This window comes from Opisthorchis viverrini, assembly GCF_000715545.1.
Source record: "Opisthorchis viverrini unplaced genomic scaffold opera_v5_66, whole genome shotgun sequence".
NCBI classification, from domain to species: domain Eukaryota; kingdom Metazoa; phylum Platyhelminthes; class Trematoda; order Opisthorchiida; family Opisthorchiidae; genus Opisthorchis; species Opisthorchis viverrini.
In genome coordinates, this window is record NW_008751723.1 from 1,843,559 (window position 1) to 1,870,656 (window position 27,098).

General features: G+C 43.7%; 2 protein-coding genes across 2 annotated transcripts in view; one reads left to right on the top strand and one right to left on the bottom strand.

The window, feature by feature from the left end:
• Positions 1-4,453: 4,453 nt before the first annotated feature.
• The window catches only part of T265_04212 (hypothetical protein), a gene marked incomplete at both ends in the record, with an annotated part of 61,756 nt that continues 39,111 nt past the window's right edge, over positions 4,454-27,098 (bottom strand). The window contains 9 exons of the mRNA XM_009168894.1: positions 4,454-4,705; positions 9,681-9,839; positions 11,617-11,715; positions 15,284-15,581; positions 19,336-19,420; positions 20,926-21,084; positions 21,167-21,205; positions 25,164-25,256; positions 26,589-26,686. Of these exons, the coding sequence (XP_009167158.1) occupies positions 4,621-4,705; positions 9,681-9,839; positions 11,617-11,715; positions 15,284-15,581; positions 19,336-19,420; positions 20,926-21,084; positions 21,167-21,205; positions 25,164-25,256; positions 26,589-26,686 (1,115 nt within the window). The remainder of the gene's footprint in view (positions 4,706-9,680; positions 9,840-11,616; positions 11,716-15,283; positions 15,582-19,335; positions 19,421-20,925; positions 21,085-21,166; positions 21,206-25,163; positions 25,257-26,588; positions 26,687-27,098) is intronic.
• Positions 22,565-27,098, top strand: part of T265_04213 (hypothetical protein) — a gene marked incomplete at both ends in the record, with an annotated part of 9,700 nt that continues 5,166 nt past the window's right edge. The window contains 3 exons of the mRNA XM_009168895.1: positions 22,565-22,690; positions 26,576-26,733; positions 26,836-26,920. Of these exons, the coding sequence (XP_009167159.1) occupies positions 22,565-22,690; positions 26,576-26,733; positions 26,836-26,920 (369 nt within the window). The remainder of the gene's footprint in view (positions 22,691-26,575; positions 26,734-26,835; positions 26,921-27,098) is intronic.

Below are 27,098 nucleotides of genomic sequence, written 5' to 3' on the forward strand. Positions count from 1 at the left end.
CACACAATTGGCATGGAGGCAACTCAACAGGCACTTTCGTACACGGGCCTCCACGCGAAATGTCGACGAGGTGATCTGTCAGCCGATAGGTTATGTGACCTGCTCTCTGATTGGTCCAGCCTGTCCATCCATCTATTACCCACCAATCATGTCCGAATGCATAGTCGTAGCAAAACGGTGCTGCTGGTTTCACCTGACGAATGGGGTTTGGTATCGGCGAGGGGCTTTTGGCAGACAACCGTCTTCCCATAGTTCGGAAGAAGTTGATGAACCAGAGTGACCACAAAGCTGCCAAAAATTTGTGAGGAGTAAAAACCATACCATATGGTCAAATCCGAACGGTCGGTTATCTTTTTTACAGTGGCATTGTTTTTCGCGTAAACCACTTCAGTTCAGTAAAAAAAAATCAGCTGGTGGTAGCAATAGATTGTCACGCTACTGACTTACTGATTTTGCTTTTAAGCCATCCTGCACAAGTTGCAGTGACAACCGCCAGGTACGGCTTCATGATCATAAGCATCGTATGGTTAAACGAAAGCAACGAACTCAAATCCTATTTTTTTGATGACTAATAAGAGTCAGCCTCATTGAATCATTACAACAGTGCATATGCTCATTCGACTATCAAGGCTACAAGACGAAAGTGCTTCAGCTGCCACACCAACGTACAGTGGACACACATGAAGTGTGCTACTAAGCAGGAGAACGCATCTGAATGTACATGGGGCAATTTATGTGGTTGGCCCGGCTCCAACAACAACTGTTCTTTTTGCGGCAAAACTCGGGTTCAACGCTGCCTCCTATGATCACACCAGAGGATATTTTAGACCGCGTTGCACGAGAGAAGGCTGATAGTTCGACATGCTGCAGTAAAAAGCTCATCTTTCATTAGTCTCGACAACAGAAGAAATTAATGTATACCACTGGTGTGAGTCGTTTTGGCGTTCCGCTGTCATTTTTTTTATAAATGTTTACATTGTGTGAAGAAAACATATTATGTGGCCGCCGTTCTTTGGCGGCTTTCGGCAAGGCCGTTTTTATGCATCTATCAAACACAAAATATGGAATTTCACCAACAGGATTTTTCATACCACACCCACTATCGAAAATCAGTCTGATCTGTTTCACAACCACACAATGCAACCGCTGTTTCTGCCTATAACGTCGTATATCATTAGTCCTGAGCTTTCAGCGATACAGTAGCTTTTTCGCAGGTAAACATTCCGAAAAGCGGCCACATTTTAAGAGTCCATACCAAGCGTTCAATCCAGATTTCTGCGAGTTTTGCTATCCCGGGTGAACCACTTCTCCCTAGAGAGTTTGCGAATTTTTATGATCCAAGAAGCCATTTGTACCCATGGAGAACCACCGGGAATTTCATAATCTATAGGAAGATACAGCGACAAACCACAAGTTTCAAGATGCTAGTTTCGAACGATGAAAGTTTCCGACACAAGTCTCTACAGCTGAGCAGACCAAATAAAGGAACTCAAATTCCGAATCCGAATCATTTTACTGCCTTATCACGACCTTATCTCACGCCAGTTATTCTGTTACAGTTGAACATTGACGCTAAGCAGATGTTTGATACAAATGAAGGTTTTAATGACATTTTGAAAATGGCAAGCACAAGAATTCAGAAAGTTTAGCAGACGCTTCATAAACCTTGACTAACTCAAACAGTTTACTCTGGAGAAACAGAAGAAATTCATGTTTGACATAGGTTGGTACCTCTTGACAGTTTCCGTCTTTGAATGTAAATTGATTAAATTCCATGGCATGACTGAGGAAGTAAAGAAGAAACGTCACTACATCGTTTTGATTTTCCCTGTTAAATCGCCAATATTCACCTGAGGCGCTACACTTTTGCTTGTTGCCGAAACGCGCAGCCTGTACTAGCAGTATTTTCTTTCGCTCAACGAGACGAAAATGACTAAGCTGAAAGACGAGTGAATCTGATTGTCAAACACTGCGAATTGTTTAAAAGAGGTCCGCAAAGCGACCCATTTGAGCCTCGGAGAATCGTTTCTTACCGCATAGCATACGAACACAAACTGGGAGGAACTCGTTTTGTACGATCTAACCTACCATATAAATGCGCCGCTCTCGATGTATCGTTCGAATTGACCAGAAATGCAATGGTTTTCCAAATAAGTGATCACGGAGGCCTCTTCTACTGAAAACTCAATTTGGATAGTGATATACTCAAAACTGGAGTCGGAGAGAACTTGTGGTTTTTCATGACTCAGATTGTTCGGTCAAATTTTGCCGAATTACTTTCTTTCCTTTCTCCTTATAAGACTGCCCTTGTCATGACGGTTAATAGCTACCGGGAGACTATAGTATCCGACGCTAGTAGGATTTTGGCTAGGTGTATCTACAGCCAGCGTGCGATCGACCGGCTTAAAACATTCTGATCGAGCTCAGTGGGGAGGGATTACACTGCCACAGCAACATGCTTTCGGTGTTGCTCTGACGTAAACAACTCATTGTAGTAGCGTCCCAACCCTTGGACAAATATCACACACACAAACATGGCGAAAGAGCTGCTACACGCACTTAAGTAGGCCCTGGCGGTTCATATGGTGCCCGTCGTCTCTGGTGTAATGTCCCGTGACAATTGTTCGGTTACCAGTCGCATAATGCTAAGCGAAGAGATGTCAACTTCATCGCAGCATACGAATGTCAAACACAGTAGTAATGTGAAATTATCGTAGACAGTGGTGGACATTTGAAAGAAATCCTGTTCATTAAGCGTGGTTTGTAGTTTGTGGCATTCATAGAATGAATCAATGTTTGCGACTTTCCATACATGCACATTTGACTTCTTTTCTGCGAAGTCAAACATCCAATACTTTTTGACTCACGGGTGCAAGATCCTTGTCACCCAATGTACAATTACGACAATTTTATCTTGATAGGGATTTCTTAGCACAGAAGCCCTTTTGAAAGACGTGAGCTTGAGAATTCTGTGGCAATGATCGATTGTTTTCCAACTGCTATCTGCATCGCGCGTCGATTTTATACTCGGGGCTATGGTGTTGGCTCAGTTTCGGAGACTGATAACGCTAAAAAGCTCTTGCTGTCGGTTAATCCAGGAACTCAGAGCCACAATTTTAATGTTCGATTTTGCTAATTCCTCCATACTGAGGTAATGTAGTTGCAGCGTTTCGTCGAGGTTTCATTGTAACTAAAAAAACTTGCACAATTTTGACATAAGATTTTGCATTACACTACTTCCAACCAAGACGGATACCAGTAATCCGATATCCGAAAGGCCTAAAAGATTTTGAAATGCTCTAGCGAATGCCGTATCGTACTTGGTCTTCAATTTAGTTCTGAACTATATTGCGGTCAAAACTAACCATAATGTATTATATTGGATGGCAAATTCAACTGTGCCGTTGTTCTAGTGTCGAATTTTCGGATGAACTCCGATTCCAAAACAATAGTTGGCGGGGTTCGAAAAGTCTAGTGATATCGTAACATTGTGGCTGACTTCGCATGAATCTGAATCCCAGGTGGGTGTGTACACATGAAACGGACGGATCTTCAAGGTGAAATCTTGTGAGAAGTCTGGGCAGAGGAACAATCATGGTCAACCAAGGAAACCGGATTTCTTCCTACAAACGGTCGTGTTGGCGGAAAACACCGTTGAGACCAGCTAGACACCGTGACTAGCTGCATCAGACCAATCTGCAGGTCCAACAGTGTCTGCTACGAAGAGACTGGACCTTACCCCGATGTGACGGCTTGTGCCTTCGTGAACCACTGAGATATAGCGAGATAGGGGAAGCGACACCCGCAGAGTTTCTCAAAGCAGGTTGCGCAATGGGTAGAGGTCTGCAAGGATGGTCTCCTGATTCTCCAGGCTTGGGTCGGAATGTGGCGATATGCTCTTGGAAAAGGCCGATGCACTAGTATTTCCCAGCATCTGGCGGTCAGGCTTTTGAACCAAGGACACTAAACGTCCTGCTTTCTAGGTCTGGGCGCCGAGGCAGTACCTAAGGCCAGGTACAACCATGATAGCAACAACTAAAAATACCCTCATGCCACATCGCCGTCGCGTGGTGTCATCAATCGGGTAGACTTACCTGCAGCATACAGCAAGGCGAGCAAGCCAAATCGGGCTACTGCTGACGCCTCCATCCTTTCTCTTTCACACACTTTTCTCCCCCCTCTCTTCCACCCCATTGATGACTCTCTCCTCGTAGGACTAAAGACACCGTTCGCCTCACATCGGTTTGGGCCGCAACACTTGCGCGTCAGCCGGCGCCTACGGCCTCAGCCACCTTGAAATCAAGGTAGCGAAGCATCACTGTTGAAAACAGATTTTGTGCTATCGATAATTTTGATGATGATGATGACTGACCAAGTAAATTAGGTACCGACCACCCATGAAGCAAGAATGATAAGACCTGATAGATGACCTTGTACCCATGAGTGATTACACTCTGAAAAAAGATCACAGCAAACAACCGTAACCCAGGTAACAACGGAGTGTCGTACGAACAAAAAATTCAGGTCCCTGCCATGTTGGATAACGAGATGGGGGAAAATGGTGTGAAAATAAATGATCACAGGATGCTTTTGTAGCATTCGAGATGTTCACCAAAGCAACTAATCTGCAGCTGTCACAACATCCAAAACCATCATCACGATGAAGCCAATGATGGCCCAAATGGAAGTCCAACGGCCATTTCCTCTGGAAATGAAAAAGGGAACATGGCGTCATTTAGAGAGTAACTGCCTAGATTCATGTAGAAGACCGATCTCTCTGTCTATGTTGTGTTGCACAGAGTTTTTTTTCGTAAGGCTGATGCGTGCTGTCACTAGAATCACCAGTGATATCAGAACAAGAATTAATAATCGATCGTTTAAGCTGTATGAAACCACAGTATCTTACTCAGAACACCCAGGTAGAGCGGCTAGCGAAATTGTAACCGCGTTGGTTGTACATAACCGACGCTGTGATCAACCAGTAGCTGATGTATGCAGTCGACGGAAGGAAACTTTAAATATTCAAGCACGGCGAGGAACAGGTATTCGTAAAGTTGAACTGATCGGAACGTTCCGATTTAACCTCTGAAAGCTTTGGGGGATCTGATGTTGACTTTAATCCTCTTCGAGATGCCAAGGTTTAACACACACGCGTGGGTGATTGTGCGACTGGATAATACTTTTAGACCATAAACCACTGGTCTCTCGTTTGGAACCGCGCGCAGCAAAACGGCATTTACCGATACTGTTGTCATCTGGCAAATGGCCGAATAGAATGAACTGTCGGATATAAACGGCCATCTGGAAAATGTGAAGAGTCCAGAACAACCAGTGGACTGTGAGTAGCCGGTGTACCATTGAAAGGAAGAAGGCCTTCGCTGCGGAGTTATTTGTTAGAAAATGCCGAATGAAGTTACAGACTATTGGACAGGGAAGCAAAACTCTCAGCTGCATTTTATTTACAAAAACTGAATATTCATCATCTCTTGAACACGTCCTCCTGAACTTTCCTGGATATTCATTGACTGTTGCTAAAATCCAAGCAAATGCTACAAAGCGACTCCACAAAATCCGCAGCAGATCTTCTTTTTCAAGAGACGCAAAGCGAATTTGCAAAAAATTATACTACTCGCATGCCTCCCCATCAGTAGTATCACCGTTACACCATTACTGACCAATTCCTTCTTTCGGAAAGCGTTCAGCTAACCTTAAGATTGCCAACTGGAGATTTCCATTCAATCTGGACCATGCTTTGACAATGCACATGCATCCACGCAAACATTGCATTTTTACCCATGGAGGAGCATTTCTCGAGGGACAAACTACCAGCACGCCAGTGACACAGATCTCGGAAGTGAAGAGAATAGGCCCCGATGAAATAGGAAAGTCTTTTCTCCACAAATCCACCGGATGTATTCAGATAAGGCATTTATCCTTCCATCTACAAGCATGGAGGCTGAGTTCGACGACACCTAGCTTTATACACCATATTATAATCTACGCAAAGCAAACCCTAAATCGCTTGGCCACACTACTTAGTATGTTTGGTAAATATGGATGTTCCGGCAAGCCTGGCAATAACGGAGTTATAAATCTTGGACGGGGAAGAAAAAATTTGTATGATAAACCACAGGTGTGAATTGAAAGGACGAGAATGTATATTTAGGTGAAGCATCCCTGACCTCCATGTATCACTTTTCAATTAATAAAGGCAGTTATGTGGAGCTGAAAACTAAGATGACCCTGTTCAAGTGTCTACCTCACAGTGATTATATATCTCGCTCAGAACGCAATCCAGCTCAGTTGTCCAGCTAGATACGCGAGGGATTTGAACTTATCAGAGGTTCTCTCATGGACAAAAACCGGCCGAACTAGCTAAACACAGTTCTCCATCCCTATTGAAAATTATGAAGGATAAAAATCGAACTCGGAAATGTTACGGGAATATGCTTTCTCAGAGGGACGTGGTAACGTGTAAAGCTACCAGGTCCTACCAGAAAGAAGTCGTTAGGACAGTGGGTAGACAGAAGCAATATTGTGCCTAAGAAAAACTCAATAATGAGTTCATCTTGTTGCAATAAACAGTACACAACTTTCTGTTCGCTAGTATAATTAATTTCCTTCCGTATTGGGGTGTCGCGTGATCCACTGGAATCTCTCCATCTCCAGGATTAGAGAAAAATATCCTATAAAGATATGACGCGAATAAACTTAAAGCAATGGAGCCGACTGAGCTACACTGGAGGAAGAAAGCTCTATCACACAACACCGATATGCGCTGAACAACTTGACTGGAATGTGTGAGTGAATATGCCGCCAACGTAGAGTGGACTATTTGTGCACACGAAATCGGTCGCCAGTTCAGATACCGACCATCGCAGTCTGCCAGTTACTGCTCTGATAACTTGCCCATTATCCGTCGTCGGCACGAAAGGCAGGTGCGCGTGATATTCGGGTTGGGTGGTGGAACAGGCGAGCTTACCACCACCACCACTTCGGCCAGTGCCGACAGGGGCGGTGGCGACGAACTGAACGAATTCACGACACTGATCAGTCGTTTGTTTTTGACGATACGCGCACAACGACGCAATACATTCAGATTGTGCCCAAAGTGTGCATGCGTGAACCGGCACAACAGCTGTGTGGCCTGACTAGCGGACATGTGTGTGATTCCGCGTAAATGCAGCTGCGCACTTGGCCGCTACATTCGACAAACCTTACTCCAAACGCGCGCACATTGTCGCTAGTGCGCCTTTGTGCGGTGACCCAGATCGTATGACAAACCGCTTGCGTGTGTTCGCGTCCAAGGCTTCCAAAGCGTCGAACTGTTTTTGATTTATGGGTCAAACGACAGCAAAGCGTAAAAACGACCAAGGAGACTAAAAAACACAGTACCAAACGTGTTTAACGTCACGAAATTGGTCTGGTGAAAGGTCCTTTTTTTTAATTATTCAGTTTGACAAAAAAACTCATCTCATCAGTAAGAAAATCAAATCAATAATTCCTAGTTTGCAAGAGAATAACCCCCAACAGTTCCGAGGTATTGCACAACAAACAGGGTAGATAAAGACGTACAGGTTGCCGGCAGTACAATGAGGACATATGCGTATACTGCTACCATCCTCATCTAAATTAGAAAAATTCTATACTATTGGTGCAATTTGTTTTCTGCAGCATGGAATCCGCGCGTTCCCCCCGTATTTGTAAGAAGGGCGCTATTATCTCTCACTACAAGTGATTCCAGATAGTTGAACGAAGCTCTCCAGCTTATGCTCTTTATTGTAGGATTTCTTCAAGACCACCCCGCATTTTTATACACACGTTCCCGAAAGGTCAACATAGTTTCCGATGTCATAGAACATACACCAAGTAGTTCCGTGAAGCACTTCTAACTGAGTATAGCACAACTGGAAAAGTTTAGTCCCAAAATACACGAGGCATGTCTTTGACTTTTTGTGAACTAGTGAGGTGTAATGTGAAGCGGATTAACCCGAAAGATACTGTCTGATCAGAATTTAACGTAGTTTTTTTGGAAATGTGTGGCAACGGGAAACCCACTTTTTCCTTTGGGAGGTCGGTTAATCCATGCGTGAAATGGTTAATAATTTCAGGAGAAGGTACTATGAAGGCGTATATGTACCCTCACAGGCAGCAGACAGCATGCGGATTACTACCTTTTTGAGCTTCTGATGGCAGAAAGACAGTTCATATCAACCAGCAACAAAAGTAATTCCAGTATACAACCGCAAGCCAACAAATATAAGCGTGAATTTGAAAGAAAAAAAACAGCATGAGGACGATACACAAGAAGACTGAATCTAATGGAGGATCTGGGGAATACTTAGTCAAAATATTGGCTCCAAAATCCTCGTGTCAGCTGTAACCAAGTGTACGTGAACTTAAACAAATGAAAACAACGACCAAATAATAAAATATGGACTTGGAGAGAAGTAATGTCTTGGGTAACCGGTAACCAGTTCTTGAAACCACAGCCGTTCGAAAATCCCAAGCACGTGGAGGACAGAATCAAACTGTGTTAGTTTGTTTTTGTTGATGTCCAGTCAGACTGCCGAAAGTCATCGGCGGTATCGAAGCAATATTAAGACATTACACCAGCAATCACAAAAGAAGTTATGAAATACAAGATCACTAATTAGTGCCATTCAAATTTGAACGCCCCTGATGGGCTTAAGAATAGGAGGTTACCCCGACATACATCTTGAAAAGGTACCATGAGTGTGGGGAGAGTAAGGTGCTCCACTTTACTCGAACCCCTATTGTCGCCAACTGTATGATGAAAATGGCACAAAAGACTATGGGTGTCCAAAATGATTTCGAAAAACACTTGGGTAACTCGGACCACGTAGGTAGTTGTTTTTGAAACAAAAATTAAAAACTTTCATAAAGGAAACTACTCACAAGGTTGCTGAAAACTCTTCAACAGCCCCAACCTTGAGTAGCTTCCTTTATGAAAATATACTGCGACATCTTGAATATTGTGCCAACTGAAACATGAGGCGGTCTGTGTACACCACATTCAGTTGTAGAACAGCATAAACGAGAGATTCAGTTGAGTCTCTCGTGAAAACCAAATTTATTTGCAAATGAGTGTATTTCTCGAAAAAGCGAAAACCTTCCTAGCTAGACAAGCCGCGATGAGTTCGTTTTTCGGTGTGTGCTTTTTACCCGAAACAACTGATCTGATAGAGGTTTCTTTCGGTTGGCGTGCAATACTAAGTATGTGAGACATGCTCATTCCACTTGCTTTATACGGACGATGAATCGTTATTTCTCACTAGCACTAGTCCGATGGCCAGCGAAGGCGGTTGCGCAGCCAAGCACTGTCAAACTGTGGCAGCCGTGTCATGTGCAAGGTTATCATACAATCAGAAGGGCCCCAATTACTATACGAAAATAAGAGCGACAGCAGAGCACAAAGAGGTCTGGCTGCAGTCAGTAAGAAGCTTCCTTCCAGACAGATGCTGTGACGGTGATTGCTTGTGAATAGTGACGTAACTCCCTGGCATGAAAAAGCCGTCGAAATCAATGTACTGCAGAGGGTTATTGACCTCAACAACAGCCTCTTTCGTACGACAATTAAACATTTGCACCCGATACAGATGTTGCTAGCTGCATGAGTGCTTACAAAAAATAACATCATGCTGGCGTGATTCATTTACCTGTGCTGAGCTTCTGGGATGACATCATCAAAAACAACAAAAAGCATCGCTCCGGCGGCAAATCCAAGCGCATATGGTTGCAACCTGCGGAAAAACTGTACCGCAATGCAGCCAAGAATGCCTGCAACCGGTTCGACCAATCCAGAAAGCTGCCCTAAGCTATAAAAGAGGAAAACCGAAGGATACATAGAACACAAACTCATGGGAAAGTGGAAGTTGAAAAATACTTCCCTTATATACGTGAGACATGCGAACGAAACGAAGTTGGTTTACATCTAATATTGCCATCTGAAATCAACAAAGCCTAACTTCGCTATCAAATTTAGAAAGTTGTGGTGAGAGGACAGAGGTCTGGTTCAAATAAATGCTGTGGATCGAAAGAACCAAGAACGAACCGGGTCGCTTTCACGAAACCTAGTAAATAAACATAAAACGAAGATTCTGCGATCATTGTGTATGGTCACCGTTGCTCTGTGATCTCGCTGGCAATCCGGAGAATCGCGAGCTCTCTGCATACCAATTTTAACGCTGTCTAGTTGAATTGCACAAAAACAGCTATGTACAGGCAATGTACAGATGAATATTAGAGGTCTCTGTGCAGCATATTCACTCGAGGAATATCGTAAACGAGAGATTCACCTGACTCCCCCGTGAAGACCAAATTGATATGCAAATAAGGGTATTTGTCGACATCAGTCCAATTTGGGTTCAAGTAGAAAATGAGAGAATCTCGAGGACTGCGTCTGCCCAATGAGCCCCAGTAGGGGAGAAACCGATTGTGGGCTGTCCAAGAGGTTCCAGTAACCTTGTGAGTAGTTTCCCTTATGAAAATATATTGCGATATCTTGAAAATCGTACCATCTATTACAGGAGGCGGACGTGGTGCAGCACGTTCATTTGAAGAAGAGAGTCAGTTGAGTTCCCTAAGAAACCCAAATTGATGTACAAATGAGTGTATTTATTGAAATAGTAAAAACCTTTCTCGTATCGTTGTCATGCAAACCACATTTGTCGGTAATAAGCCGGTTGAGTAGAACCATATAACGGATACACATATTATATGCATATCTATATATGTTTAGTTACATAGTAAACATATATTTTGTCGACCTCGGTGGTAGATATTAGTGGATATAGCACAATTCATGATCTATTTTGAGGACCATCGCGGAAGACTTGAGGTGGGAATATAGCATTCCGACTTTGGTCAATTATGAGTGACAGTTGAGACCGTAAGACATTTATGGTCTCAAATTCCTGATAAGGGCATACAAAAGAGCATACACAACATATGGTGGCACATTTTGGTTGTTTACCGTTCACCTGCAACTCGCGGCGGAGGCGGGAATAAAACTGCTTAAGAACATCATAAACGAGAGATTCAGCTGGGTCCCAGGTGAATCTCCCGTCAAAATCAAGTTTATATGCAAATGAGTGCGTTTGTCGAAAACTGTTTCAGCTAGCAGCCGCTCGGGTTGAACCAACCTGGATTATTTGTTGAAAATCCCTTTCAGTAACACCGGACCAGAAATTCCTCAAGAGCTGGCACTTCTGATGACAAAGATGAAATGATTCGGTAAAAAATTCTCCCGAAAATGTTACCCAGAGCTCTTAAGAACACATAAACGAGAGATTCAGCTGGGTCCCAGGTGAATCTCCCGTCAAAATCAAGTTTATATGCACATGAGTGCGTTTGTCGAAAACTGTTTCAGCTAGCAGCCGCTCGGGTTGAACCAACCTGGATTATTTGTTGAAAATCCCTTTCAGTAACACCGGACCAGAAATTCCTCAAGAGCTGGCACTTCTGATGACAAAGATGAAATGATTCGGTAAAAAATTCTCCCGAAAATGTTACCCAGAGCTAATAATGATCCACACCTCTTAAAGTCCACGAATCAGCACAGTAAAAATGGTGTCACTCTTTGGATAAACTTACAAGAAACTCTTGGCAAATCCACATCCAGCAGCATTCAAAGGTAAGCTAACCGCCAGACCCTCTGGAAAATTCTGAATAGCTATGCCGATAGCAAGGTTTCTGTAGAACAGAAAAATAAAGACAGTCATGTTCGGAATTCAGCAACGTTAAGACAGTCCATATCTGCTCGAATGAAACCCACAACAGTGGAAGACCCGATCCGGACCAAATCATGCGATTCTCTAAAAATTCCACTCTTCGACGACACCTACACAGACGTCCGTGCTCATAGTGGGCGCTTCCCGCATTACAAGCATCACTTTACGGATGGAACGCGGCAAACATTTATTCGCCACCGAATAGGTCCACATTTGCGAAGTGTCTATGTACTAACTCACTCTTGAAGGGCGAAATTTGGCGTTAGATAGAACCAACAGATGAAAACGAATCGACCTCATTAACAGATCAGTTTGGAAACAATGAGATCGGATCAATCAGATTTACTATATTAACGATAAGTTCAACAATATGATGAGTGTTCATACAGCAAAGCACTGTGCGTAGAAGAAACTCAACCCCACAGAGTCGATAAGCGGATAAACGAATCAAGCTGCAGGTTACAACTCTGTGGGGAGGAAGGACGTGAACTTGGAAGGGTGTGTCGACAAGAAGAGTGATCTGCTAAATAAGTAGAGAAAATGGTGGTACATCAAGAATTAGTCAGTATTTGGTGAGTTTCTTCTAGAGACTATTGATTCTGCGAAAATAATGCGATTTAGAAACTGTTAGAAAACAACTTCAACATTTTAAGCCGGCACAGTGGTACACATCGCTAACCGCTAGAGCGAAACCCGCTGGTTTGTCAAGCATGTATAATCTATCTGTCCAATTATCTATCCAACGAATTCGCGGAAAATGGGACGAGGTACCATTGGAAATCGAGACCTGACCATGTCATTACGCAAAGCATTCTGAGCCTAGAGCCAATCTTCCCCCACTGAGCGGATTTAATGTATCTAGTCCCATAACTACGCCTTACTACTGACTTTCCACAAGAGTGGCTGCTCTTCGGCATGGGATCAGTTCATTAGGTTTGCAGGGAGAACTATGGGATCGAAAGACAAACCGTTCTCGAAAAACCACACGTTAATTGTCTCATCGATTCTATCGCAAAAAGACCAACGTATATTTTCGAGGCCTGCCTTATGTCAAAACCAAAAGGTTACAAAGGTTTGGAATAGAAAGTTGCAATAGCAGACACGTGAATCAGTGGATGTCGGAGTTGGAACAGACAACCTAATATGAGCTGCTGCCATTTTTCACGAACCGACTGATTCGCTTTCAGGCATGTGGTACTCGGCTTTCGGTACTTACTGGTTTTCTGAATTCTACTTACATGGTGCCGCATGATGACTCACACCAGACTGTTGTCTAGGCTCCGTTGAATTTTCCCCGACTAAGCCACGCCATAGGCGCCAACACTTCAAAGTTCCCATTCTGAATTGTGTCAACGCCCTGGAAAACACTACATTTCAACCTGTTCCAATTTTTTCCACTTATCAAACAGGAATGACTAAGTTAGCGACACAACTTTCGGAGTGAACCAAAAGCCGCCGGTCCACTAAAACCCCGTCATTTTGACCCGAAAGCGGTGTTACTTGTGGTATGTTCGGCAGCTCGCTGTTGTTTGGCTAACGGACACATTCTACCTGAGTGATCGAAATGTCTTAACCCGACTGAGGCTGAGTGATAGTGCGAAGAAAGACCACACACTTCAAGCATGAGTCCCATTCGTCCATTATCTGGGACAAACCGACGACCAGTGGAAGTATGATAGTGTGGGCCACTAGTAGTGAAGTGTTCTTAGCTGCAAAACCTTTCGGAATGAATAAAACTTTCTGCGCCAAAATGTTGTATTTTGTTTCATATGTGCTCAAACCAAGAACCATCCTAATTTACATTCACATTTTAGCGGCTCACCAGATTTCATTTTCCACTGAAGCAATCATACATCTGGAGGAAAAAGTCTGGTGGAATACTTGCCCAGCATCGCTGAGACCCCAAGATGCCTGGATAGGGCTCAAAGGTTTGGACTGGTACTCTGAACGCTGTTGTCTGTCGTAGCTTTCGAAAATTCAATTTCATTGGGCGAATACTGAACGTTTCTGAAAGCCGTGTGATTTGAAGGCAAGCTTTTTACGCCAATCCCCGAACGGTTTGAATTCGGCATCGACTAGTATCTATTGCACTTCAGCAAGTCGTCAGCCAATCGATGCGGCTGTATGAGGACCTAGAATCAGGTCTGGTCACCATGACCTGGGTGCTGGGCGTGAGGTCCAATGAATGTTTCATATGAATCGGAGATGAGAGTCACTCTATGCTCAATACCACCCTCGAGAGGGATAGGTTCGAAGGCAGCCTGAAACATCACCACACAGCTGCATCCTGCTTATGTCGCCTCACCACTGTCGGGCCAACTGACACATCGACGTGACCCAGAGCTACCTACGCTCTTCAGCCGGCAAAGTAGCAGACAAGACAAGAACCTCTATTAATTTTCAGTCATGGTCGCTGAAGGTCAACGGCTGATTCGTCAGGTGCTTGAAAGTCGGAAAGAGGGGAAGAAAATCGCGGGACTACTTGGTGAGAAAGAAGTGACAATCGAGTACCTAACCAGTTCCGCTCGTAGATCTGTTCTCCTTCTGTTGTAAACCCTAAGGTTTCTGAGGTGGTAAAAAGGATCCTTTCTATGTATCCAAACACTTAATGTTGTGGGGAAAACAGGATACTCCTGGCGTACACACTTCGATGTTCTTCAGCGATAGTAGTTTCAGCTGAATGAGACTGTAAGTGAGCGGGTACAAATTTACAATAGAGATCTCATAGGGATCTGCAGATCTAAAAATTACCTAAAGCATTTGGGTGCTACATGCTGAAACAGTTGTGGTCGACCGGTACGAGTGCTCATGGTGATGTGGACATTTAAATAATATCTTCTAAATTGATCAACCAAGCGTTATCCCTCCACTAATTCAGACCACGAAGCACATTAAACAAAGAACAGCATTGAACGACACAGCATCAACCAGATTACATATCCGAATGCTTGACAAAGGCAGTGAAGCACTCAGCTGACGAATGAGCTAATGTAGTTCAAATGGTATTAGAAAAAAGGTGCCATGTGCGCTACTGATTAAAACGAAAATTTCTACGCCAGCGTACAACCGACCTGCGTGTGCAGCCTTCAGATTAAGCTGTCCATACGCATTTTTGCTTAGTGTGCGTTCAATGGGAATGTTCTGGCGCATGAGGTAGGTGACGGCGAGGCTTTACTCTTGACAAATAAATATTAAGGGTACTGAAAACTTTGCTTTGTACAGATTTCCAGCGAGAGAGTACGAAGAAAGGCCAAGCAATGGACCTACACCTTTCTTTCTCCAAAAAAAGATTCAATAACCCTTACTAGAAGAGTGGTGAAGAGTGTAGACTCCTTGGCGGGGAACCCAATTATCAAGGATAGCCACTAGTCTGGATCAGGTAAACGCTGTGTTGAAAAAAAGACAGCTGAGTGTCATCGCGACGGATTCAGGATCAAACGTAATTATTTCGGTTCAAAAGCACCGGTAACTCGACACTATTACGTGGAGCAGCACCTGAGTGGTGAAAGGAAACAGCGACTGCCAACTACCTTGCATTGGCCAACGTTGACCGAGCATGATGACCTATGCCACCGAATGCAATCCCAACTGCCAACCCCTCGGGAATATTATGGACGGTTACTGCTATGATCAGTAACCATAAACGACGGTTCATCACGAAACGTGGGGTCAAATCAGACAGCCGACAGTGGTTGCTATGCGACACATCAAGTCGATATGCGTCCGCGATTCCTCCATTTACCGTCTCACCATCACCATTGGGGGATGATTTCTTCCGCAACTTGCGTACTACTTCCATTCCGTCGTGCGAAACAGAACAGGTCGCCGCTACAGAAAAGAAAACAGAAGATGAAAGATTTAGGTAGTTACCAAGACAACCTGCCGGCAATCAGTAATGACAGCAACTGGGCGTTGGTAGTTTGGTGAATTTTGACGGGCAGCACTCTCTCTCACACACATCCAAGAGCGGAAAATTGTGTTTCAGAGGTTAGCACTTCGTAAGACGACAGACAAATGTTACGTGCGCAAAGTAGCGAGGGTAAAATAACTGACGGAAACACAAAACTATTACGTTCACACCGTTGCCTAGCTTGTACCGCCATTACATAAAACGATGAAGTCAAGCAGACAGTGGGGACCAGATGCGAACAGGGGACGGGGCGAAAGAGCTGGTAGCCTGAACAAGAGGGTCTGAAACGCCCATGGAATGCTTTGAAGGTGCAGCGTAGGAGACAAAGGGTTGATGCGGCATAGGATGATAAGTGTCGGCAATCTCCAAAAAAGGTTAACAAATGGGAGTATAAGAAAATTTATAGCCCTATTTGCATCAAAAGTTTTTTTCAATTTTTTCAGAGTAGAGCGAAAGGAAGAATGGTACATGTGATCATCAAGTTAAATTATTCTGACAGTAACCGTACCGCTTATAAAAAGTGCATCTTTAGCATATTTTTTTATCGCTGGAGACGGAACCCAAATTAAAGTAAGTTCATGTCCCTTCCAGAAATGAACATGATTGGTAGGTTCAAGGATAAAATAAAGGAAAACTGGTGTGAACCTTCTCGCTGCCTTATCTAATCGAGGCAAACAAGGGGATCTATCCACCCACTGTGACCTATATATATATATATACCGCATGCTCATAATCGAGTTGACGCGGTCAAGGCCAACGAGAATGTCAGATTATTACTGAAGTCTCCTACCATTATAGCCAACCGCTGCATTATTAAAAAAGCTGTAAGTGGTGTTGTCAGCATACCGTTTCGGATCCAGAAATGAGCAAAAACAATGGCTTAATCTGAAGTCGTACAACCCAAGGCTATGTGGAGATGGCCAACATAGCGTAGCAGCCAGACTAACGAAACGAGTTAGACGAAATCCGAAAAGTCACGATCGAAAAGGTCAACGGAAAGTCAGGGGTGAAGTGAACAAAAAACAAGGGATCCTAGGGGTGGTAGTGAAACAGAAGAATACAGTTCACGTAAAAGAAAGGAAGGTGACAGTTCTGGCGAGAATCCAAAAATTAGGCACGCTTATGAATTTCTTAATACTCAGGAACGCAATCAAACTTTCACAAAAGGAAACAATTTGTCCCACTTAATCTGTTCTTCTATGAGGCTTCTGATTCCACAAGACCAGTGGTACTGAACCTTATTCGAACAATGTAACTTATTTTCCATCGGTTTGGAGAACATGTTACCCACTCGAAAAGCAGATCACAACATCAAGCTTAACAAAACATGTCGGTTGGAGATTTTACGAAGATCAGACGTCATATGTTCTAGTGGCATTACATTTTCTCCTTACGAGCACCCCATCAAAGTAAACATAAATGAATTGGCGTGTAGAAATCCTAGAAACAAGTGGCACCGACAACTGGTAATTTCTGATACCCGACCATCACCTATGAATCAAAGCAACTGTTTGCGTGCGGAAGCACAAAAAAGAGAGATAGGACAGTGTGACAGGTCCCCGCTAACTGATATCCAAAGAAAAAGAACCTCGAACTAGAACAAGCTGCAGGACGCTCAGCTGAATGAAGGTGAACATCCTCACGTGAAATCATAAACTCCACGAACAATTCCGTATTTCGACTCACGAAAATAGAAAGATATAACCATAGATTTACCTTATTTGTACTGCAGGACTTTGAATTTTAGTGTATACCGTAAAAGCTTATGGGAATCAGTTAATCAATAAAAAGACGCTCATTCAAAACACAAACAAGCAGAAAGTTGATTTGTTATTCTGACGTTCGCTAACCAGGAGTTGTTCTTGTTGATGAGATCTACTAAAGAATTAGTTCAAGGGCAAAACTTAACGTAAGACTTTGTATGTTGACCACCCGTGATCGGTGCACCCATCGGTAAAATAATGTTTAGGAAAATAAAAAAAAATCTCTTCTAATAACAAGTTCAATGTCCCTGAAGCTTGCAACCTGGTACGTTTGCTAGGTAGGGCCCCACGATAGCGCCACAAACTGAAAAACTTTCATGGCAAACAAACTAAGCAGCATCAGATAACGTCAAAAATAAAGGCGAAAGCCACCGCAGGCGAGGGTGTGCAGAGGGGGCCAGGCGCCTTCGAATAAAACAAAACAAAAGGAACCTGTAAATTAGAGAAGGAGAGCGGATAAGTGTTGAGCAGCGGTATTCTCCGACAGCTGAATGTTATTATCGAAAAACTTAATGTCTTACTTCACCCTCAGAAAATAATTTTAATGTGTAGTTAGGGGACTGAATTGGGATTTTTCAGGTGAAAACCCACTGGGGTACTCGGATTAACTTAATGCCGAAAACAGATCGGAATCTGTCTCGCTATAAATTATCCAAAGTGTCAGATAGCCGAACATTCGTGAGCGCATATGGTTAAATTATATAAGATCAGTGGAGAAAGGGTTTCCTCTTTATCCTTTTTAGGGTGAAGGATATGTTTCTGCCACAAAAATTCGTTTTGACGTTTGTGATCTCATGCATCAGATTCATCACCTCCAGTTTTCACCCAGCCTCTAAGAAGACGACTTCATGTCTATTGTACAACCCACTGAACTCTGATCCAAGCGTAGCATTCTAATCAAATCCGAATTTATGGGACCCATGGGCTCTGGGGGCTTTGCGGTCCACACCAGTTTAGTGGATGCTCCTGACGTCCGAATGCTCGAACTCTGAAACGCACTCCAACTTATGGAAATTTCGCGCGCAAGTCTGTGAACCGTTGCCTCTTCATCTTTTTTTACTCATGCATTACTTTTACCTGCAGCAAGAATACCGAAAATCCATCACCCGATGCTTCAGCAGACTGGGCCCAAACGGAGACAGACATCGGTGCACACTTTCAACTACTTCTAACTCGTCAGTAGCTCAACTAGCGTGCCTCTCGTTAATGGAATAAGCGAGTGACGCCTGGGACCCATTGTAGCATGCAAATAAATATCCATTACTAGGTGTATAGACCATGCTCTTCAAAAATAAATGATAAAGAATATTTGTAATAAAAAATAAACTACCAGCAGGAAACGGAATTAATGGGTAAAGAAAGTACCCAAATGAAGAATTAGACTGAACGTAGTGGATGAACTCCGTAATACGTGATTTTCCAAACTGCTGCGCAAATAGTGTGCAATATCGGGAAGATTTGGTCTCATTTGCAAGGAGAGATCTTGGTAGTGGATCTGAAACGATCAGCACAGCCTCGGTATCCCGTATAAAGATGCGACGCTAGATGGGGCGTAAACGTCGTCTAAAATTCATCTGCTCCCACCTTGATTTATTTTGACGGAGTAAACACACACAGGGCGACTAATTTTGGCTTGCAGTCAAATACCATTTAGTAACAATCCATATTGTGCAAATAAAATTTCTAATAGTATGGTTCTTTTCTTCGTCTTTCCAAGTTTGCCAGTAAAACACGTATCTCTAAAGAAAATACCTTTCAAAGCCAAGAACGTATTAGACCGTTGGGTACATTTTCTGCTTTCATTATACTAATGTACAATACAGAATAATTTTACAAGACACATTTTTCTGAATACCCCGATTCCAACTAGAACAGCCCAGTAATTGGTAGGCAGATCAAGTAGACTTACAAAAACTTGGGGATGCTTGTTGAGAGAGATACCGTCCCTCGATGTTTCCCGAATAGACTACAGGGGCAAGAAGAGGCGTCAGCCACTGTGAAAGACAAAGCAGTAAGCAAATCTTTTGGAAAAAGAACTTGCAAATTATGCAACACGGCAAAGACATGCCGTAGAGAAACACACAAAGCGACGAATGGAAACAATTCGACCAGATGTGGCAACTCTCCACCCACCATACCACAAACTCTATCAAAATTGATCAGCATAAAAAGACAACAATCCTGTACGATGTCATTGAGAAATACAGCCACCAGCCTCTTGGTCTAGATGTTTTTCACTATGGCGTTGGCAGAAATTAGCCTCAAGGATGCAGGTAGTTACTACTCAGGCGAACCAGTTTTTAGAAAATAGACTAATGGTTTCCTTCATAGGACTACTCATGAGGTCAACAAAGACTCCAGAAAGCGGAGTACCACAAGGTACGCTGTGAGACGAACTCTACCACATCAGGCGATGTCGAGCAGAGGCTCGACAAATACAGAGCCGGGTTAGGGTAACCACAAACACCAAACTGGTGGTAACAAACAGTTCCTCTGTCATTGACAAACAAACTTGTTTGCCCTGAAGAGGGATCACACGTAAGTCATTCTTCAACACAAAAAGTGAGTAATGGTGTGGGTGATCTAGAATGGCACATTTGGTAGAGATAATTATCCGAACAACAGTGCACACGCCACTCTCGGCTGACGTTTTGAAAAGACCCCGAAAAGAATCCCAAATCTAGAACCTGAAAGGCTGATTGTTTTCCTACAACCAGGGAACGCACGCCTTCAGAACCCGGATGCTATGAACTTGAATTGAACAATAAGATTCTATACTGGGGCGAGATGGCTTAAGTGGTTAGAGCGCGAATTTACTGACCGGAAGGTCCGTGGTTCAAACCCAATCTCTGCCTCTCGACTTCCTCTGTCTAGGCTTGAGTAACCTGACAGTACTCCAGCCCCCGTGCCTCCTTCGGGTAGCAGCTAGGCACCGAAAGGGTAGTAAAGCTGAACGATACTGCATTAAATCCGTCTGGCATGCAAGAAAGCTGGTGCAGATAGCTTCGAGCCAAGTAACTCAGAGGATTTGATTTTCGACGGGTCCAAATGGTTCTGCCTAACAAACTACACACTATCGAGCTTAGGATCGTGAGCAACCAGAGATCAGAAATTCAACAAAAGACAGTAAATAGTGAGGCCCGCTATTCTGTGTGATCGAATCGCTTATCTTATATTGCTCTGATGTTAGCATAACCTTCCAAGTAAAATAAGCAGTAATACTCGGTAACCAAGAGTGTGGCATCAAAGAACATTACAATGTAAATCACTCAAATCACTTCGATATCCAGGATTTTGGTCAACGGCAGTCGATATGGAATTAGAAAGCAAACACACAACCATGAGTTGATTCGGAGAAGTTCGAAACGTCTTGTGTTTTTTTAAAGTGCGGTTGTTATAAAACCAAAAGGGGCTAACAGACCTTGTGGTAGCTCAGATGTCAGGACAGGAAACGGTCAAAGAAACAGCAACGAGTGCTTTAAAAAAAAAGAGAACTCACATCGATAGGTAGGAAATACGACGCTGACCCAACAAAAGCAGCCCCTAGAATTAATCCAACCGTGACTGGAAACACCGCGACTGCTCCCCAGTCTAAGTCGTCTTTTGCCATTGAAAGAGCGGGATCCAAGAGAGACCAGAAGGAAGCAGCAAGCATAACCTATTAAATAGTTGAACATAGGGTAGTTTGCGAGTATAAAGACAACAGGCACAACTACAAAAAATCATACAGCGTTGCTTACTCCGGCCGAAAATCCGAGACTTCCATCTAGGAGGAGGTGCTGAATGAAGAGAAGTGAAGGATAATATGTTTGTCTGTCTCACACACAGAGAGATCACGATTTGGAGAATTAACACTCCTAAATCTAAATGGAAAGTGAAATCTCGATGAATTAAAATCGGTACTTCTGATACACCGAATAAACTGTTGCCGATTCTTACGTAGCTTGTATGCCATGACTCTCATGGTTCTCCGTATATGCTATTTCCAGGGTTCACGTTCATTTTGCTAAAGAGTTGCCGAGTCTTATGTAGCTGGTATGCCATGACTCTCATGGTTCTCTGTATATGCTACTTCCAGGGTTCACGTTCATTTTGCTAAAGAAGCCCATTTTTTAAAGCTCGATTCTACTTATAGGACACCGCGAATACGCCCATGTTCCCGAACTATGATATATTTTACCATATAGCATTATTCGCGCATCTCGCGAAACTCCGGAGAGTCTCGAACCCGCGACCTCCTGGCTTGTAGTTTGAACACTTAACCGTTCGGACACGAGCGGCTGACTGACACAGCAGTTCGCTCTAATAACCCGGACGGGGTTAGCACAAAGGACCCTGAATTAAAATAGACTGACTTACAAAGTATGTTGTAATCACTAGCACTGAACTAATGAAGCCAAAACGAGCAGTGCATGGCACCAGCTCCTAGCACTACACAGCATTTGCCTCAAAAAGATACACTATCGGCAGTGTCTGAGCTCGCCGTAAATCGTGACGGCCAAAACGCTCTTAGGAGACAGAAGATTCTGGAACCACAGCAAGTTCCCTGATGTAATAGTCCGATTGTGTGCGAAGCGAGTGGTACACCGGTGCGCAAACTATGAAAACACTTACAGCACTGAAGAAACGCTCTGATCTTCAGTTTAACGGGCCACCTGGTCTCCCTCACAGTGTACTTTGCCACAAAATCAGAGGTTAGACACAGGATCGTGGCCTTGATACAGGATTGACACACCTAAACAGCTTGTCATGACAAAAATGGACCTTACCAGTGTGATGGTTTGTGCACCTCCACAACCAACGCACGAATCTTAAAGACCAGAATTGCTTTCATCAACTTGCGGCACTTGTGGAGTCAACAAGGCATATCACTGTGTACCAAGGGACATGCACACCAGACTACAGTGCGAGCTACATTATTATATGGCTACTAAACTTGGTCACTTCAGCCGAAGGATATGAGACATCTCCACATAGTCGACCACTGGTGCCTGAGAGCTATAGTTGGAGTCGGTTGGAACCAGAGAATTCAAAATGAGGTCACTAGGAGATGAGTTTCTAGTGAAGCAGACGGTAATTCACTTGAACAATACATCTAGCATTGCAAACTAAGATGGCTGGGTCATGTATTACGCATAATGAGTTACCGTCTGCCGAGACTAGTACTGTTTTTCGTGCCCGATTCGGAGTGGCGAAAACCTAAAGATGGACGGAATTTGACATGGCAGAAGGGAATAAAGGGTGTTACGAAATGCTTGAGTGTTGTTGGCCTTCAGGGATAAGGTCCACGTGACCCTCCCGTGGTTGGCTGGAGACTGGACGATATGGCGGCTAGCCGATGTCGGTGGCATTCACGCTCACTTTCTCTCAGGATTGTCTAGCGGAGTACTGAAGGTGCAGGCACCTCAGATGTTTGTGGTAGTCTAGCCCTAAGTCCACTTCCCTACCCCGTCTCTTTCTTTCTTACATTAAGAGGTTCACATGTTTGTACGGCAGTGAAGCACCAGTGTTCTCCTGTGTTGCTGTCAGTGGTGGTGACGATGAGCTAGCTTTCCTAGGTGGCCAACGAGTAAACTGCCAGCCTGTCTGACATCCGTTTTCCCAACGTGAGCTGTTTACTGACAGGTCTCGTGGGAACATTTCAGCGCGGTAAAACGAACGGCCTCCTTCGGTTCTTGCTGTCTCCGACCACATCGAGGCATTTGAAGGCTTTGAAAGCAATCAAGGAAAAAAAACGCAAATTACAGATGTTTTCACAAATTGGGCACTGCTTCGCAAAAGACAACTTTATCAAAACCAATGCTGCCGTTTTTTCAACGCCGATTCCAGCTACTTCTGATGCCTTCGTTTCCGCTGAACTTTCCAACACAGTTTCATACAAGTTTTCACATTTAGTCATGTGTAACACTACGGAGCGTGCTCTGAGGAACCTCGGCATGACGGGTTTTGAGAAGGAACTATAAGCAAGCGATAAGAGTGAGCCATCTAAAACTCAAAATTNTTGGCTGGAGACTGGACGATATGGCGGCTAGCCGATGTCGGTGGCATTCACGCTCACTTTCTCTCAGGATTGTCTAGCGGAGTACTGAAGGTGCAGGCACCTCAGATGTTCGTTGTAAACTGGCCCCATCCTGCGCCATTTTCTTCTTTCCATTATAAGGCTTCATTGAAATACAATTAAGATGGTTGTGTGGCAGTGGAGCATCGGTTTTGTTGTCAGTGATGAAGATGATGACGATTATGACAAATTCTTACTCGGGTGGTCATTCGTGGCATCTTAGCACTCTAGCTCTATTTCGTCAAAGTTTGTGCACACACACAGACTCACATGTGTTGAAGTTTTTGTGATTAACCCCAGCCTGTAACACATCAAATTTACTTACGACGAAGAGGTAAACATCTAGGCAGCAACACAGACAGGGCACAGTCTGACAGTTAGCGTTTCATATCAATAGCCGGTGTCCAACAATAAAGTTACAGCTGATGCATTTGCCTTAACCTCAGGGCAACTAATCCCGGGGAAAATGACCTCAAATAATATTGATTAGTAATCCAGGTTTACCTTAATATATGCGTAATCAGTTTTTGATTTACTGGCGATTAAAAAATAAAATATGGGCAATAAAACTGAAGAATAAATATGCAAAACAGAACATCTGGGCTTTCATAAACTGCAATTTTGCCAATCTTAATAAGGGATCCAAAACCTCTAATTTAGCCATGTGTAACACTACGGAGCGTGCTCTGAGGAACCTCGGCATGACGGGTTTTGAGAAGGAACTATAAGCAAGCGATAAGAGTGAGCCATCTAAAACTCAAAATTCGTAAGTAACACATCGGTAACGGTCAGCAGCTGTTATCCGACGAGGGTCTGCTGGGACCCACCGCACACGGAACAACACAAAATAGAGAGTGGAAAGATCCGTATGCTATAGCGTTGATGACACCGTATTCACAGAAGTAAATGACTCGACACATTACAAAACACACTAGAACCACTTTAGAGGACCGCTGTCATCCAAATGGGCCAAGCCTGGGGAAACTACGCCGATAAGTATAACAGGCTCGAAGTGTAAAATGTACGTTTTCGAAGCCACACATAAACGACTTTGCATTACGCCAAACACAAATAACGAACTTTTTGTGAATTTCGATGTCCATCCAGAACAGAGAGCTAATGACCATTGTGCATCTGTTTCATCTCATTTCACCTCATCTGCTTCATTTCACTGATCCTGAATAGCACTCAAACTTCAGTATTTTAAAATTTTCTCAGCTAGCTTTGGTTGTTGGACAACAGGTTAGAGATGTTTTTCGCTGTGCGTTCCGAAAGCCAAATGCGCTGAACAAACCCCCTCAGTTAAGCTTCTATGAATACCTCCTCAGTGTTTTCTGTCCTGGTTGGAACGAGCACCATGGGTGTTAAGATTGCAGTTTTCAAAGAACAAATTCTCAAGAGGATTATGTCGTGAATGTTTGAGCAAACCAATAGGCATTCAATGGCACCCAAAGAGACCGTTAGTATCGGCTTTTTCAGAAACTTTGAACACGCTATAAATCCTGGCAATATGTAACCACAAGCGTCTAAACGGGTCATGAAACTGTCAAAGAGACTGAATCCAGGTTGAAAATAATACCAAGGACTTTCCAAAACGCACCTGGCCGTAACGTCAAAACACACAACACACCGCAAGTCACGATATTCAGCCCCACTGTTTTGACTTTCATGAAACTTACGTGAGTGTCTCCCTTTGAATTTTTCGTGTGTAAGGCACAGAGTGATGCTCCAATAGCAGTAACCAACCAAGTAAGTCCGGTACCAAACAGAGTCTGGGTAAGGGGAGAAAAACCTTCAAACATTGGAATGGTTTGTGCTGAAAAGTAAAGTCAAATAAGCCATGTAAGTAAGCGTCAATTTCAGATACCTTAGTTATCATGCTGCTCTCTCGTCTCGAAAGTGTTCTAAATTTGACTCAAATAATCGTGTTAGCCTTCACAGAGCAAAACATCGAAAAATCATCATGTTGCATTGCGAAACCCTCACTAAAGAACGAAATTCGACAACACCGTTGTTGCCGACTACACTGATGATGATGACAAACGACTTATCTGTCCAAACTAATAAAGGCAAGTTATCGTCCTCTCACGGAGAAGTTACAATTCTGCTGATCATGGGGATTTCTCCAGTCGTCTGGGGAAGCTCGTGAAGGTGTCTAACGCAGAATCTATGCTAAGGCCTAGTGCCCACACTGGTGTCCACCAGTATTACACAAAGGGCGAAACTGTCACCGTTTTGCTTCTAGTAGGGGGGTTCGATTCTACTTGTACGCATTAGTAACCGCCTTAGTTTTTTTTGGGGTGCTGGAGCTCCGCAGATTACATTTGGTCTAGGTCACACCAGGGACTTTGCCAATAGAAACCCAACATCAGGAACATCTCACTCAGCGGAGGTGGAAAGTGGGTTTTGCGAAGGAAAGCGTTGAAACGGTTGAATCGATGGCTATTGCGCTACTTCAGGATCATAACACTCGTCTGAATGGTCCTTCTCCCGTCCTGGCACAATTAACCTCGTTAGTCCATACCAGAGGAAGGACTAACCGGAATAACTACGAGAGGGAAAAGAATGTTCAAACAAGTGATGTGAACGTGAATTCTAAAAATCCCAAAACTACATAAATTGCAATCAATGACTCAGCAGGGAAGTTTGTGCTACCTTAAATAATAAGAATCAAAACACACATACGATATGGGACATTTGCTAGAAACCGTCCAGAAAGGTAGTAGGAGCATCAAATCCAGTGGCGACAGAATGTTCAAACAATGTGAACGTGAATTCTAAAAATCCCAAAACTACATAAATTGCAATCAATGACTCAGCAGGGAAGTTTGTGCTACCTTAAATAATAAGAATCAAAACACACATACGATATGGGACATTTGCTAGAAACCGTCCAGAAAGGTAGTAGACGCATCAAATCCAGTGGCGACAGAACAAAACGGATGATGAATCTAAATTGACCAAATGACAATCCCCCATTCACCTACTTACTCCGTTTATGTACTTTTGTTCATCTGTACCCGCTACTCACCTTGCCGCTAGGGCGTCCCGTCCGACACTTGTGTATTAGCATGTGTCTATCTGTGCGCAGCCGACCCACTTACCCAAGCGCGTTCGTGTCCCGTTTGCTGAGCCAGAACTGACTTGGTGCGTCGTGATTCCCGTGCGATTGCACCGCCAATCGGAATCACGAGACTGTTGTCTGGATGGACGACTACTAAGCCGAAATTCCGCCCATCGTTACTTGATGTGTGGACGTTGACAATGCGCTCTGCCGGTCAGTGACAGACTTGTGCGCTTGTTGACGCCAAGATCGTGGACAATTGAGGTCATCATCATCATCATCGACAGCAAGACATCCATCAGTAACACCGATGCCTCAATGCCGTACAGCCATGACCTATTTGAAAGCCTTATTGTAAAGAAAAGAATAAAGGTGGATGGGGGACGGACTTAGTGCTAGCTTAACACAATCATTTCTAGGTGCCTATACCTCCAGACATTCACTTAGGCAATCTGGATAGAAACTGACAACGAGAACGCCACTGACATCGGTTGGCAGCCATATCTTGTAGTGTCTCCAACCAGGCACAGTGAGGATCACGCGGTCCCCA